The sequence below is a fragment of the Scyliorhinus canicula genome, chromosome 1 (genome assembly GCF_902713615.1).
Source record: "Scyliorhinus canicula chromosome 1, sScyCan1.1, whole genome shotgun sequence".
NCBI classification, from domain to species: domain Eukaryota; kingdom Metazoa; phylum Chordata; class Chondrichthyes; order Carcharhiniformes; family Scyliorhinidae; genus Scyliorhinus; species Scyliorhinus canicula.
Window position 1 is genome coordinate 128998641 of NC_052146.1, and position 15868 is coordinate 129014508.

At 47.9% G+C, this 15868-nt stretch overlaps 1 protein-coding gene across 2 annotated transcripts in view; it reads left to right on the plus strand.

The window, feature by feature from the left end:
• stpg1 (sperm-tail PG-rich repeat containing 1) overlaps nt 1–15868 on the plus strand; it is a 108789-nt gene that overhangs the window by 89807 nt on the left and 3114 nt on the right. For both annotated transcript variants that reach the window (XM_038799820.1, XM_038799830.1), the window contains exons 6-8: nt 1765–1876; nt 5252–5429; nt 9811–10001. In XM_038799820.1, the coding sequence (XP_038655748.1) occupies nt 1765–1876; nt 5252–5429; nt 9811–10001 (481 nt within the window). The remainder of the gene's footprint in view (nt 1–1764; nt 1877–5251; nt 5430–9810; nt 10002–15868) is intronic.

Here is a 15868-nt window from a genome sequence, read left to right on the forward strand (position 1 = left end):
GACCGTCCACCCCCTCGGGAGTTCCTACCTCCACCTGATATACCGGATCAGCTGTGTGTGTGGTGCGCACCAGAGGGTGTCCCAGGTGCCTCTTAACTGAAGAGCCGAACCAAGGTCAGTGTTTCTGGGATGGTCGAGGATGTTGGAGACAGCTGTGACGGGAAATCTGTGTCGTCATTGAACTTGAGCTCCATGGTATCCTCAGTTTTGGGTAGAGAGCTGCCATCCAAGCTGCTCTCCTCGTCGCTGCTCGGCTCACTGGAGGGCGCCGGCTGTGGTGCTGGCTGGGGGTGGGAGGCACCGGATGTCCCCACCATCAACAGCAGGTATTGCAAAACACAAGACTAGACGCACGATTAGACTGTGGGCCAGGGGGTGGTGGGGTGGTGGGGTGAGGGTGGTGTGGGCTGAGGGCGAGGGCGAGGGTGTGGGTGGTGTGGTGCTGTTGGGCTGGCGGGGTTGACACACTGTCACGGGGAACCGCAACTCAGCAGCGTCTCACTTCCTTGCCGACCTCCACCCTGGTAACCTCCCTTTCCTCCAGGCTGCCGAACACGTCCAGGGCCCTCTACTCTGCAATGGTGAGGGGCCACAGGTCCAGCAGTCCCCCTCCAGTTTTCTCCCACTCCTGGTGTTTGCAGTTATGAGCAGCCTTCTCCTGGGGAGGGGAACAGAAAATGCCAGTGTTTGACAGTCCGGCGCATGCAGCCCAGGGGGTGGGTTGCTAGTGGCCTCAATGACCAGGGCACCGGTCAAGGCGGCCGTTATGTGCTGGGATGTGGTGCAGGATGGGGGTTCGGCCTCTCTCCGGGAGGGGAGGGTTACGGGTATGTGGGACGGGGGTTACTGCCAAGGGCACAGTGCTGCTTACTCACCCTGGCCACCCTGAGGAGGTTGTGCAGGTTTTTTCAGCTCTGCTGGCCAGTCCAGCCCGGATATTGTTGCTGGTGGCATTCACCGCCTCTGCCATCTGCGCCCAGGCATGGTGGATGGCGGCAGCTGGCAGCCTCCTTCAAGGGCCGGGGTACAGGGTCAATTGCCTCTCCTCCACTGCGTTCAGGAGGGTCTGAAGCTCGGAGTTGGTGAATCTCGTGGCTGCTCTCTTCTCTGCTGGGATGGTGTGTTGGGGGGTGAAGTGTGTATATGCGGTTATAGCTTGTCAGCCTCCCGAGTGTCAATCATAGACCCGGCGAAATCCGCATCATTTCTCATTAGAATCTAATGTTTTTCTCGTGATGCTGGTGCTGGCCCCTTAATGGTCACTGAATTGGTCCAGGTGCGGCACCAGTTTTGCTCTTGTGGAACTCCATGAATCCTGTGCCGGCTGGATTTAAAATAATGACCAAGGATCAGCTACTAGGAGCCAGCTATTAGCATCGAGACATTATCTACAGTAGGTCTGAAATCTGTATCTGTATGACACACCAACAGCTCTTGGGCAGTGATGTTTGCAGTGTGCAGTTATCCATGTTTGCATAATGAAAATTCAACTGGCTGCTGTCCCAGAGGCAGCATTATTTCTGAAGAAACAAAATGGCATCAATAGCATTGTTCCAATGGCAGGGGGAGAGGGGGAAGGACAGGGGAAGATTCCCTGTAGTCCCTGCACTAGTAATTTGTATAGATAAGTGCAACGTGAACATTGATACTATTTCCCAATGCCTTTTAATGTATCAACTGCTGAAAATTAAATTTGGCATTAGACATGTCATGTGATTGATGTGCAGATGGATCTCAATCTACTATTCACAAATCTTTCCGCAGCTTTCTAATGTTTACCTTGGAAAAACTAACAATGTCTCTGCTGAATCTGCATTTTTATCAAAAACCAACAGGAACTTGATTACACCAGGCACCCTGAAGGGACCATCCCCATGTAAGTAAACACATCTTACAAGGAAGTAGCCTGCGTTTAGTTGCTTTGAACATAAATATGAAAAGACTCACTGGAGTATTAAGTCTTTGAGGAAGTTGAAAATAATATTGAAGGTCTGATCCACAGCACTTATTCCAGAACTGCAATCAAAGTATATCAGGCTGATTTACATGTTTTGTTTTTGCTTTGCCTTGCTATCTTTCCCGGCAGCTTTGCTAAAATGTGAGGTGGATCTTCTGTCACAAAATGGTAATTCTGTAAAAATAAATCACCCTTATTTTTGTTAATGCTATGCTATTTTAAGTTCAGTGAAAGGAATTAAAGCTGTGTGGTGAACTGAATTTAGTACAAAGATCAGGATTTTCTGTTCCGGAACACGATAACGGGTTCGGCGACAGAAAATATCATAAGATGCGCTTTACGTTTCTGTAAACGCATGATGCTATTGTCCAACAACACCCACTCCCCACCTCACCCCCGCCCTTCAGCGATGGAGTGTGTTTCCTGATGTTTATCGTTGGGAACATCATCTGAATATATTAACATATCAGGCCCCTACACTTGAATTACGCCCCTCGTCAGAAAGTCCATCCACATTGGTGTGACGACATGAATCACAACTAGTTTCCCAAGGCGTGCACTGCAGATCTCCCAGGGGAGCTCAGGTGAGTGCAGCATACAAGGGTGAGGATCATCGCCGGGCACTACCCAGGTACTGCCACTCCCACTGTGAACTCAATACCTTTAAAAATGGCACCTTGATCCTCGACTGGCCATCAATGGTGTTGTGCAGGGAAATCATCCTCTGAAACGCGATTTAATGCCCAAAACCTAGAGTCAATTTTGGCCGTGTATAGCGGGGTGTTTCCCAGCGCCAGCAGTGCCGAGAATGACCCCATTATCAAACGAGACTCCTTATTTAACCTCAGTTGGGAATGCCCCACTGAGATCGCATGTACCTTATTTCCTGCACTGACGAGCTGAGCTCCATGTTTAAATGCCACCTGATCTCCCGAACCCCTTCGGACTTCCCACCGCTGCCTGCAGACACTCGCAATGTTGCTGGCGGACATCCTCAATGCTTCCTCCGGATACCCCCATCGTCCCAACTTACCTCTTAGGGAGTCCTCAAGCCACCCTAACCCCACTTCTTAAGGGCAGGGCACCCCTGAGCCCGATCCCTGGCCCTGACCTCCAGCACCGGCACCCTGGGATCTGGGCACCTTTACTGCCAGCCTGTCGCTCTGGCAGTGCCCGTTGCAGCCTGAAAATGCCAGGGTGGCACAGGTGGCTGTGCCTGTGTGGTAGCGCTAAGGTGCCATGTTGCCAGTGCCAAGTTGCCCGAGTGGCAGCAGGAGTGCCAGGGTACCATTCTGACCAGAGCCCCACCAACCGGACAACTCCGATTGCCTGGGAGATCCGGCCCCCCTCCCCCTTCTGCTGGGTGCCGTTATGACTGGTCCATGTTTGTGTCCAATGCGAAACGGTGCCATGGCGAGATCGCCCAGGCACAGACGCTCGTTCCCGGGCCTCAGGAAAATTGGGCAGCAACATATTTAAATGAACCTAATGGCTCACTAAAATATGTTAATGTATATGTTGATGTGGATCCCGCGCATTGAGATCCAGATTGCGAGATCTCGAGTGCCGCAAATCTTGCGAGAGACCTCTCAGGGATTTAACGGCCTCGTCATGTCACTGAGTCGGATACCATGAGGCCATTCCATTACGCCCATTTTCAATGTGCTTCAGATAACAACACGGGAACATAGGAATAGGAGTAGGCTATTTAGCCCCTCCAGCCTGCTGCATTATTCAATTAGATCATGGCTGACCTTCTACCTCAACGCCATCTTCCTGCATTATCCCTATATGTCATTGGTATATGGGAATCTATCGAGCACTGCTTTCAGCACACTCAATGGCTGAGCCTCATTGGCCCTCTGGGGTGGAGAATTCCAAAGATCCACCACTCTCCTCATCTCAGTCCTACCCATTATACTGAAACTGGTTTTGTATCTCACAACCGGGGAAACATCCAGCCTGTCGAGCTCTGAAAGAGGTTTGTGCTGTCCAATGAGATCGCTTCTCGTTGTTCTTAACTTTAGAGAATACAGACCCAGTCTCCTCAATCTCTCCTCAGAGGATAATACAGTACTGCCATCCCAGGAATTAGTCTAGTGAACCGTTGTTGCACTCCCTCTATGGCCAGTGCATCCGTTCCTTAGGTAAAGAGACCAAAACTGCACACAATGCTCCAGGTGTGGTCTCACAAAGGCTCTGTGCTACTGCAAAGCATTGTTGTAATAGAGCTCTCCTAGTTGTAATAGATTGCTATACATCAAGGTTCTTTTGCTGCAGTTGTCCAGGGTCAATAAATGGTGAAGAACATTGGTTTTGTATACCTGAGGACTGTATTGTAGTGTTCAATTGTTCTGCGTTTTAATATGTGAATCTGTTGCCTGTGGACTCAGAGAAAAATAAACAAATCAATAGAAAGAGCTGAAAACAAAGAGCTGAAGCATGGAGTGGACAGTTTAATGCACTATGAATAAAACCCTACCGATACAGAAATTATTGTTATATCTACATAGGTCTGAGATATAGGCCCATAACATCCGTTCCCAGGCAATATAACTGGGGGTATCCTAAGGATGGACTGGCGATCCTTTCCCCCTTCCCTCCTTCTCTGTCAGAGGTCCCTACATAAGGACTGCACAGAACTTGCCCAGGAAGTACAAACTCACCTTGTGATGGGAACCATCCAATAATACAATTTAAAATGCAAACGTCAGGTGGTACTGACTGTCTTACAGTATTAGTTACCCATAAAAAGTTAGAATTAAAACAACTTCTAGGTGACTATGGTACTGACCCCATTTCACTACCCCCTCCTTTTCTCTCCAATTCTGACTTTCTTCCCCACCCCCTCACTGCCCAACACCCTCACTGACCATCCAACTGCACCCTACTGTCCACCCCTCCACTGAGCACTCACCCCCCCCCCCCCCCCAACCCCACCGCAACCCTACCCACTAACCTTACAAACTTACCTTTTCCCTGGCTTCTCAAAGTGACTGGGATCTTTGAACTTACCTGCTTTACAACAGTTAGTGCTGAGGAAAAGGGGGCGGGGCTCCCTTACCCTCGACTCGGCTGCCCTCACCATTAGGGCCTCGGGAACCCGCTGCACTGAACTTTTTCCACCCAGCCTAGTCAAGTGGCCAGGCGAGAAAGAAACGGCTTCATTTTAAGATAAGGAACTAGTGTCGGTGTGGCAATCCAACTGCGATAGCTGCTCCACGGGAGTTCAGGGCTATAAAATACACAACCTAATATCACTGTTAATATATCAGATGTGAAATTCTTTTCCAGGTCAATACAGAGTCAACCATTCTTTGACAAAGGAGTCATCAAGATCCATAGTCTCTTCTTTTAGATCCAAGACAATCCGACTGAAATATCCAAAGGATGCAAGTCCAGGACCAGCAACCTATGAACCTTATAAACCAATGGGACAAGAGAGGATGCAATTTGTACATTTGCATCCTTGGTATGTGTAGCTGACTCCATTTGAGTGGTTGCTATAGGTGAATACAGCAAACCCTCTGTGTTTGAAGGCCTAAGTGTGGAAAAAAATATCATGTATGGATTTTGAGTTTTCAGAAATTTTCATCCTCTGAGTGCATTAAATGAAAAAAATGAAATGAAAATTGTTTATTGTCACGAGTAGGCTTCAATGAAGTTACTGTGAAAAGCGACTAGTCACCACATTCCAGCGCCTGTTTGGGGAGGCTGGTCTGCTTTGAAAGCCAGTGATTTAGCCCAGTGTGCTAAACCAGCCTTGTATCATTAAGTGAGGGGGGAAGTGTGGGGTGGGGGGGGGGGGGGCAATTAGCACTCTGGGAATGATTTGGGCTGTGGTGATTTTGAAGCAAAGACTTGATACACGGTGTGAGAATCTAAAAAAAGTGCATAATAATGTGTAACTGAGATTTAGGAGTAGGCCGTTCAGCCTCTCAAGCCCATTCTACCATTCAATTGCAGCACAATTGAACAGTCCCTCAACTTCATTTATCCGCCTTTACTTCACAAGTCTTGATAACCTCACAAAACAAAAATCTATAAATCTCTTGAAAATGCCAGTTGACCTATACTCCTGACCAAAATATACTGTGTAGTGTGCCAGCATCTGGAGCAAATGCATTGTCCATACTGAGCAATAAACAAATTAAAGTTAGGGGGTATTGTAAGTTGTATAAAGGGGAGCAGCAAGTTATAAAGAGGTGTGGACAACATATGAGCAGGCAAAACTGTGGTGGATAGAACTGCGAGACCATTCATTTTGGATCAGAGAAAACCAAATGGGAATACTTTCTTCAGGATGTTGAAATCTTTAACATCCGAGTAAGACTTTTAGACTGAAAGAAGCGTTACAAATAACAGCACAGTTAAAGGTTAAACAATTTTACTTGTAATAAGGAGAGAGGCCGCTGGAATCAAGGGTCGCAGCAGGCACACTCTGGGGAACATGAAGAACATCGAGATCTTTATATACAAAATAAACCCTTTCCCCCTCACAGGTGATACATTGATAATTGCTGAGCCTTTTAGTTGACTTACACAGAGACAAAGGTACCATTCGATACGGGGGGGGGGGGGGGGAATGTGATCAGATGACATCATGTCTACTGCAGTAATTCTACAGAGATGAATATATATTAGCAATACAAAGGCCGTGCTAATCGACTGATGTCACTGTGTAAACAATGGTGTGTGTGTGTCACCATACAAACTGAATTGATCTCGTCAGGCAATCGATTAAACTCAAGACAATGTAATCAATTTACAAGGGGCCATCCGTCTGCTAACTGAATAAATGAGCTACTAAAAGCAATTTAAAATTCGACTCTTTAAGACTTTATGTCATGTATCCCATGATGCTTCAGATGGTCAAGTTTAGGTTTCCATAATAAGCACAGCATAGGAGTTGTGAAACAGCAAATATATTTGGGCGGCTATAAAGGTATCTGGGCTTTGATTGTCTGCAAAAGTAAATGGGGCGATAATAAAAACAGAAAATGCAGACAAAGCTCCGCAGGTCGGGTAGCATCTGTGGAGAGAGTAACAAAGTTAACATTTAGACCCGCATGATTCTTCCACAGAGCTAAATTGGGGATGTCTGCTTGCAGGCCAACTGGTGAGGAAGTCGCCTTCCATGATGATCCAAAATTCTTTTGTTAACAACGAAATGTTAAATATCCTATCACTTACACATGCTGGGGTTCCAATTGACCAGTGGTGCTAATTACAGAAGATACATTGTCAGATCTTTCCCATCATTACCGTGTCATTTAAATGTGCCCTACCATATTTGGGGAATACATTCAATGGTTTTCTGTCACTTTGGGTATGAAGCCACCCAAGTCGCACTGACTGGCATGGAGCCTGCTGAGTGGTACTCTGCAGAATTCCCCATCCTCACCGGTCTCATTACTACCTGAAACTGGTACCAGAAAAGGAAAATATAGGGCTTTATTTCACAATGATGAAATTTTCCGTCATGAGCTGGAAGCTTACAAGCAGTGTGCAGACAAGTAGCGACATTTCAATGGTTTTTGCACAATGAAACATTCTTGTTGTTATGTTGGTGGAGCATTTTGTTTGCCCATGATTTGATCGCTCAAATTTTTGTATTTGAACGTCTTGCTGAAATCAATTCACTGGAATGATTCCACTTCAATGAACAATACAAACATTCACTTCGACAAAATGAACATACTTCCATTTCATATGATATAATTTATATTTGTTTACCTTGAGGGAATCTACATGTACATCTTTTCCCAATTTTATTCTGTCGTCAGTAGCTCCCACTGTGTGGGTGATCTCAGCCTGCTTACAATGGCCTTTTTTGGGGAGGTAACGCCAACTAAAGTCACCGGGCTGGATTCTTCAATTTTCGGGCTATGTCCGGAGGATCCGTGATGTTTTTTTCGTGGGAAAAATTGGCGAGGCTCCAGCACCAATCTGCTGCCCAGTGAGAGGCTCGGAGCCATGCCACGTAAAATGCACGGCCTTCCCGATATAAACGGGCAGAGAGTTGCCGGGTCTGTGGCCACGCATGCGCATGGCGACGGCCTGCAGCGGTCGCACCGTACAACATAGTGCAGGCCGTGCGCAGACCAGACCTGCCACCCCTCGACAAGCAGCACAGCTCCCGCCCGACTGTTTGGCAGCGCTGGACATAGTCCGCAACCACACGCCAGGTTCCGGACCACTGAGACCAAGGATCAATCGCATGGTTGGGAACTCGGTCTGTCGGGGCAGAGCATCGGGGGAGAGCCGCTCCTCGTTTACCACGTTTTGGAGGGGGTGGAGTATCCGAAAACAGGCTTACCCCCGATTTGGTCGTAAAAAGGGATTCTCCACCCGATCACCGATTATGAAATCGGCATCGGGGAACGGAGAATCCCGTCCACCATGTCTGATTTATTTTCCTGCAACATTCCTGAAAGTCCTAGGACACAATCCTAGCAGTTAGCTGGGGGAATACCTATCGATGATGTGCAGTTTTTAAGGTTCTTATGCAGTTTATGTAGTTAGTGGGAGGTCATATAATTCACATGTGGCAGGTAGGCAGAAATGCAGCAAAAGACACAACTTTGATGTTTGGCTGTCTCAACAGATGAGATAATCTGGTGTCTGCCCATCATGAAAGTTGGTTGCTGAGCCTCCAACCCCAGTCATATCTTCTTCAGTATAGAAGGGCCAGGGACATAAATGTTGCGGGGTGATGGTGGGGGGAGAACACCCTTCCTTTGTGACCCAGATCACTTTCCTCATCTGGATTCCATCAGGGAGGTCTACTTTCACCTATCTCAAAGTGACTGGCATCCAGAGATATGCCAATCCCAAATGATTCCACTAAAGGAGTACACCGTGGTGTAGGGAACTTACAGTCCTCTGACAGCATTGTGGTAACTCCCCAGAGGACCACAGTGGGATTACTAATAGGTCTCCCCGTGGGGCTCGTAGAGTCCGAGTTTCCCTGGTGGCAGGGGAGGCCCATCCAGCTGAGACTCATTAGCCGAGCCCTTTAAATGTCAGCTCTAACCTGGACTAGCATTCCTGGCAGTCCTGGGTTGGAACTCTTGTTGTACGCCGTGGTAGCAGCTTCACTTTTGTATTGTAAATAAACTATGTTATCCTTCCTGCTCTTCTCTCCTGGATCATCGCAAGCATCTGCCTTACAATGTTCAAAGAAAGATTCTGCCACTTGTAAAACATGTCAGGATTTTCTGGAAATGGTGGAGATAGCAGTTTAAACAGCAGGAGATAGACAGAATATTCCGTCTTACCCCTGAATTTTCAAAGCAGAGGGCTCTACTTGGCAATTTCCTTAAGCAGCTTGGCTGAGATCAGGAACTCAATGGAGTGAAGGATTGAACCATTTTGACAACTAGAGCGGACACTGGAAATAATCTGCAGCAATATTATGTTGTGTTTTTGCAAATTATGATTTGTCATCTGGGGAAAATGTTGGGGTTCAAATTCATTTCTCAAATTATATTCCTGGAAGGAGAAATGTGTTGTCAACCTTTTTTGTCTTGCTTGCATCAGGACAAATACAAGAATGCCAAATTTCAAACAATCACAGCAATTTGTACTACAGTAGAAAAGGATGCTGATGGGCAAGTTGATTCTGATTGGCCAAGGTGTTGCTATGGAGAAAACCTCTGAGACAATTTGACAAATGGACAAAATTCACAACTGAGACCCAGCGGCTGGTTTACAACATCATGAAATGAGCTGTAGTCAACTTCTCTAAATCACTCGGGCTAATTTACTGTTTTTTGTAATATAGATTTATTGTCATTTAGCTAAATAATCATGACTTCTCATGTTGTCCTGTTACAATTTATCTTTTCTAGGAAGAAACATTACATGTGTCTCTCCGCTCCTCCCTTCCCAGTTCGCAAAAACCCAACTCCTCCTGGACCTGGCTACTATGACATTGTTGATTTTCATGATCCACCCAAGCACTATATGTCCAATGCTGTGTTTGTATCTAACACAAGCCGCTGGACTGGAAATCTCCACAACAAAAATGTTCCAGGGCCAGGTATGAGAAACGCTGGTTAATGATAAGGGGCAGAAATGTCATGATGTTGTAATTTTCACAAAGGATGGTTGGCGCTGTATCTGAAGGTTGCAATGCACATTAGAGCATCAGAGACTACTGCAAAACCCTTTAATGACTAACAAACATAGAGGTGGGAGATCTACAGCCCTTCTGGCACGTTTCTCTCGTAACTCGTGGGTACATCAGAGGGGACTGAAATTAGGCTGAGTTCAAGCCTGACATTGGGACTTCTGCACGCCTAAGAGGTTTTCACCTGTCCTGACACAAAGTGAGAGGTCAGCGACTCCCAAGACAGGCAGTTATATTTGACCCCCACCCCAATGCTGCTAAATGCCAGACATTTATCTCCAACTCATGCACATTATATACCATTTTAATGCACCTTCTCAGCTCTAAAATTCAAAGGTGATAAAAATTAAATGCATTTGTGGGAAGGAATGTGTGCAAAATAATCACAACTCATTTACGGAACAATGGATGGATTTGAGGAAGTTAATCGCGAAAGCAGATGAACAGATAAAAACCTTAAAATATCATTGGATGAAAATAGACTTGAAATAGCCAATCACCATAGATCAGTGGCTTTGCTGCTATGCTCAACTTGGCATAAACAAATTACCTGGAAGAATGCCACACGTCTGCCAGTTTTGCAATAAGGGTTTATCATACAGCATGTATTATCTGGAAGTGTTATAAAACTCTGTGAGCAGCACCATGAGAGATTTGTTATAGTAATATTACATTGCTGAGTTCATTGGCACTGTGGCTGCAAACCTCTTCAGTTTTGCTGAACCTCTGTTGGAACTCCCGCCATCTGTTTACACTGCCTCCTTGCTGATTCTAGGGTTATTGGCCAGTTCTGTAAGAGGCAGAGCCAAGCCCATCCCTTCAAATAATAATAATCGCTTGTCACAAGTAGGCTTCAATTAAGTTACTGTGAAAAGCCCCTAGTCGCCACATTCCGGCGTCTGTTTGGGGAGGCCGGTACGGGAATTGAACCCACGCTGCTGGTCTTGTTCTGCATTACAAGTCAGCTGTTTAGCCCACTGTGCTAAACCAGCCCCTAAGGATACTGGTGTAAAGGGCAGCAGTGAATGACATGAAGAATCCCAGCCTCCGTATGGGTACAAAAGGAGGTTGAAAGGAGATTTGATAGAGTTTGTCAAAATCATAAGGGGTCTAGAGAGTGTTGATAGAGAGAAACTGTCCCCTTTGGCAGTGGAGTCAGGAACCAATGGATCCAAATTTAAGATGATTGGCAAATCAATCGAAAGGTGACATGTGAGAAACATTTTTTTTGCACAGCGAGTTTGAGGATCTGGAATGCACTGACCGACATGGTTGTGGAGGCAGATTCAATTGTGGCTGTCCAAAGGGGACTGTATAAGCTCCTGCTGGTGGAGGAAAAATTTGCAGGAGAAAAGGCGGGTGAGTGGGAACCTGCATTGCACTTGCAAAGAGCTGGCACATATCCCATAGGCCAAATGGCCTCCTGTGCCTTGACCATTCTCCGATTCCATGAGTGGACCCTACTGGAGGAGGATGGAAGGAGACAGGTGAGGGGAGCTGTCTGGATCATCGAAGGAATATTTTAGTTCACACAGGGGGAAAAGTGGAGCTACTTGTGGCTTGGCTGGGCAGAGCAACACCTCATCCCTGATGCCCTCTGCCACGTAAGCATTGTTTTATTGGGCCCGGGACATTAGGCAGATGATGGAAATGTGTTTCCAGTGGGGTGCACAGATGCTCATTGTGGGCAAATGTTAACCATGCCATCTGCAGCTGATGCATCCACAACGAAAGCCAATGTATGTTAAACACCAATAAAATACTACATTTTAAATCGGGATGATTGTGCTGACTGACCGGGTTTGAGCAAATTTTGTTTATTGATCCCCAGGATGTCAAATACAAATGCAACATGATTACCAATACATTTTGCTTCATTCTTTGTGTTCAAACCACAAATGAACTGCTCACAGTAAACCCGTGGAGCACAAGGAAACGTTAAGCATCAAAAACAATTTTGCCAGCTTCACTCACCGTCACTCACCACCTACAATCTGCAAGTTTACACCCTCCTGATGTTTTTGTAGGTTTACAGCACTCACCAAGCGATCTCTCACTGTGGGAAAAGCCAAAGATCGTAACTGTCGCCGATCAAATGTCACAAGGGCCAAAAGAGCTTTTAGGAATAGGAAGATACTTCCACTTTAACTGTAAAAACAAAACCTGCATGCCATCTCAACCCAGCCATTTCAAAATACCATGCAGCTGTAAAACATTACAGGGCCAATTTGCAAACAAAATAAAATAAGCAATTGGTTGCATTCTTATCGTTCGTGCTATGATAGACATCCAACCTGACATTTCTTCCGCACATTGCCAGGTTTTTAATAAATATGGGTTTCTGGAGCTGTGTCAAAGGAAGCACTCGGTTCTATTTTTAAAACTTCCTGCAGTGTATTTTACATTTTGGCAAACTTTTCAGTTTTCTATCTCTAGCCTTTGGTCAGTCAAACAAAAGCAAAATACTATGGATGTTGGAAATTTGCAATAAGAACAGAAACAGAAAATGCTTGATGGACTCAGCAGGTCTAGCAGCATCTGTGGAGAGAGAGAAACAGAGTTGGATCTAAATTACGTTTCTGTAGAAATGTCATTTAGATCCGAAACATAGAGAGCAATCTAACCAAAAGGAAAATCAGAGTCCATTACAAGCGCCGGAAATGACCCTGTTATCGAACGGCACTCCGTTGCTATTTCAGGTGCCAGTGGAGAACACTCCCCGAGGCTGCAATTAGCGTAAACTCCTGCACTGAGGAGTTCTGACAAGCGGAGCTCCACAGTGCAGGAAGAGATCGGGACTCCGTTTTTAAATGGCGCCCCGATTACTTGACCCCCTGACGCGAGCCCCGGATCCCCCTCAGCACATCAACTCACTTATAAAGGGGTCCTTGGGCACACCCTCACCCCACCTCACGCAGGCAGGGCACTTCCAGCAAGGGCAAAATTCCAGCCTGGCACCTTGGCACTGCCAGCTAGGCATGCCCTCTGCCAGCCTGGCAGTGCCACCTTGGTGCCAGTTTGGTATGTGGATGGCACGGCTAGGGTGCCCAGGTGGCACCAGCAGTGCCAGTGTGCCAGACCGCCCTGAGAACGACCACCCGGAAGCCTCCAATGACTTGGGAGACCCCCCAAAGTACGGTACACCTGGTCCCGTTTGTGGGGACCAATACTAATCGGCACTCGGCTGGGGTTTCCTCAGCGAGGCTGATAGATGCCTGGTGGCCGTTCAATCTGGCATCAGCACAGCTAAGTGGGTTTCTAAACTCCATTTGACCGTGCAAGACTGGACTTCGCCCATTGTGGATGGGATCCAGATCACGACAACTTGCGAGATCTAACCAGATAACGGTGGTCGGGAATCCCAAGGGAGGTCTCTCACGGAAATTACTGGCCATATCCCGCTCCGATTCTAGCCGGACGTGGCTGATAAATCGTGCCCATTAACTCTGTCCATGACAACCACAATGCATTATAGTGCAGATAACACTGGGGCTTGGGAACTGGGGGGGCAACGGAGGGGGAGGATTTTCCATTCCGGTTTTCGGAGGGTGGGAGATGGTGGAGGGGGCTGGCAATTGAGCTGAAGTCCCCAAATATTTTTTATCGCCAGGATAGCCCTGCTCGATTGTCCCCATCCCCCACCAATGATGTAATGATAATACCAACTTTAAATGTCTGAATTCTTATTTGCATCTATTTAACTATCCGCCCCCACCGTTGCCCCCCCCCCCCCCAGACCCCGCCTCAGTGTTATCTGCACTATAATGCATTGTGGTTTTCATGGACTATTTATGCCTGATAGTCACTCCATGTTAAATTGGCCATTCACGTTGGCATGGGGACAATTTAATACAGAGGAGGTGCCCGGAGGTTGTGTGGGGGAGATCCATGGTGGGAGGTTTTTCCATTTATTTTGCAACAGGGCTCCTTTTAAAAATGACGCATCGATCTTTTAAACCCAAAGTTGCTGGCTGGGCGGAACCCGCCCTTTGGATGTTTTTCAGCAAATCGTCTAAATATACATGGGAAAAGCTGGTGGCACAGCCTGTGGCACAGCCATTGGATTATCCGCCTCTTTTCCTCCACAAGATGACACTTTGCCAAAAAAAATGGCAAAATTCCACCTGAATGTTACTATTGCAGAGAGGGAAAGGACACCAAAACAGGGAAATGCTGTAGAGACAGAGAGAGAAATGATACCCAGAGAGAAGTACAATTTATCCGATGCAAATTGAGCAACTTGACACCAATGCCAGAATTGTTTGAATTTTCAAGTATTATTCCCCAGCTTGAAGTACAAGTTGGGGAGGGGAACACAGCACAGCCAATTAATAAGGTGGCTTTAAATTTAAAAAAAATCTGGATCCAAATTAATAGGGCCCTGTCATCGCTAGGTCAAGGCTAACCTGGGCCAGGGTATCACCAGGGCGAGGCTGTCTGGGGCCCTTTCATCACCAGGGCGAGGCTGTCTGGGGCCCTTTCATCATCAGGGCAAGGCTGTCTGGGCCCTTTCATCACCAGGGAGAGGCTGTCTGGGGCCCTTTCATCACCAGGGCGAGGCTGTCTGGGGCCCTTTCATCACCAGGGAGAGGCTGTCTGGGGCCCTTTCATCACCAGGGCGAGGCTGTCTGGGGCCCTTTCATCACCAGGGAGAGGCTGTCTGGGGCCCTTTCATCAACAGGGCGAGGCTGTCTGGAGCCATTTCATCATCAGGGCGAGGCAGTCTGGGGCCCTTTCATCATCAGGGCGAGGCTGTCTGGGGCCCTTTCATCACCAGGGCGAGGCTGTCTGGGGCCCTTTCATCACCAGGGAGAGGCTGTCTGGGGCCCTTTCATCAACAGGGCGGGGCTGTCTGGAGCCATTTCATCATCAGGGCGAGGCAGTCTGGGGCCCTTTCATCATCAGGGCGAGGCTGTCTGGGGCCCTTTCATCACCAGGGCGAGGCTGTCTGGGGCCCTTTCATCACCAGGACAAAGCCGTCCAACGTCCTGTCATCAGCAGGGCAAGGGTGTCCGGGGCTGTGTCATCACCAGGACGAAGCTGTCCGTGACTCTGATATCACCAGATTGGGGCAACCAAGGCCCTGTCATCACCAGGACGAGGCAACCAAGGCCCTGTCATCACCAGGACGAGGTAACCAAGGCCCTGTCATCACCAGGACGAGGCAACCAAGGCCCTGTCATCACCAGGACGAGGCAACCAAGGCCCTGTCATCACCAGGACGAGGCAACCAAGGCCCTGTCATCACCAGGACGAGGCAACCAAGGACCTGGCATCACCAGGACGAGGCAACCAAGGCCCTGTCATCACCAGGACGAGGCAACCAAGGACCTGGCATCACCAGGACGAGGCAACCAAGGCCCTGTCATCACCAGGACGAGGCAACCAAGGACCTGGCATCACAAGGACGAGGCAACCAAGGCCCTGGCATCACCAGGACGAGGCAACCAAGGCCCTGGCATCATCAGGACGAGGCAACCAAGGCCCTGACATCACCAAATTGAAGCAACCAAGGCCCTGGCATCACCAGATCAAAACAACCAAGGCCCTGGCATCACAGGACGAGGCAACCAAGGCCCTGTCATCACCAAATCGAGGCAACCAAGGCCCTGGTATCACCAGATCGAAGCAACCAAGGCCCTGACATCACCAGATCGAAGCAACCAAGGCCCTGGCATCACCAGATCAAAGCAACCAAGGCCATGTCATCACCAGGACGAGGCAACCAAGGACCTGGCATCACCAGGACGAGGCAACCAAGGCCCTGTCATCACCAG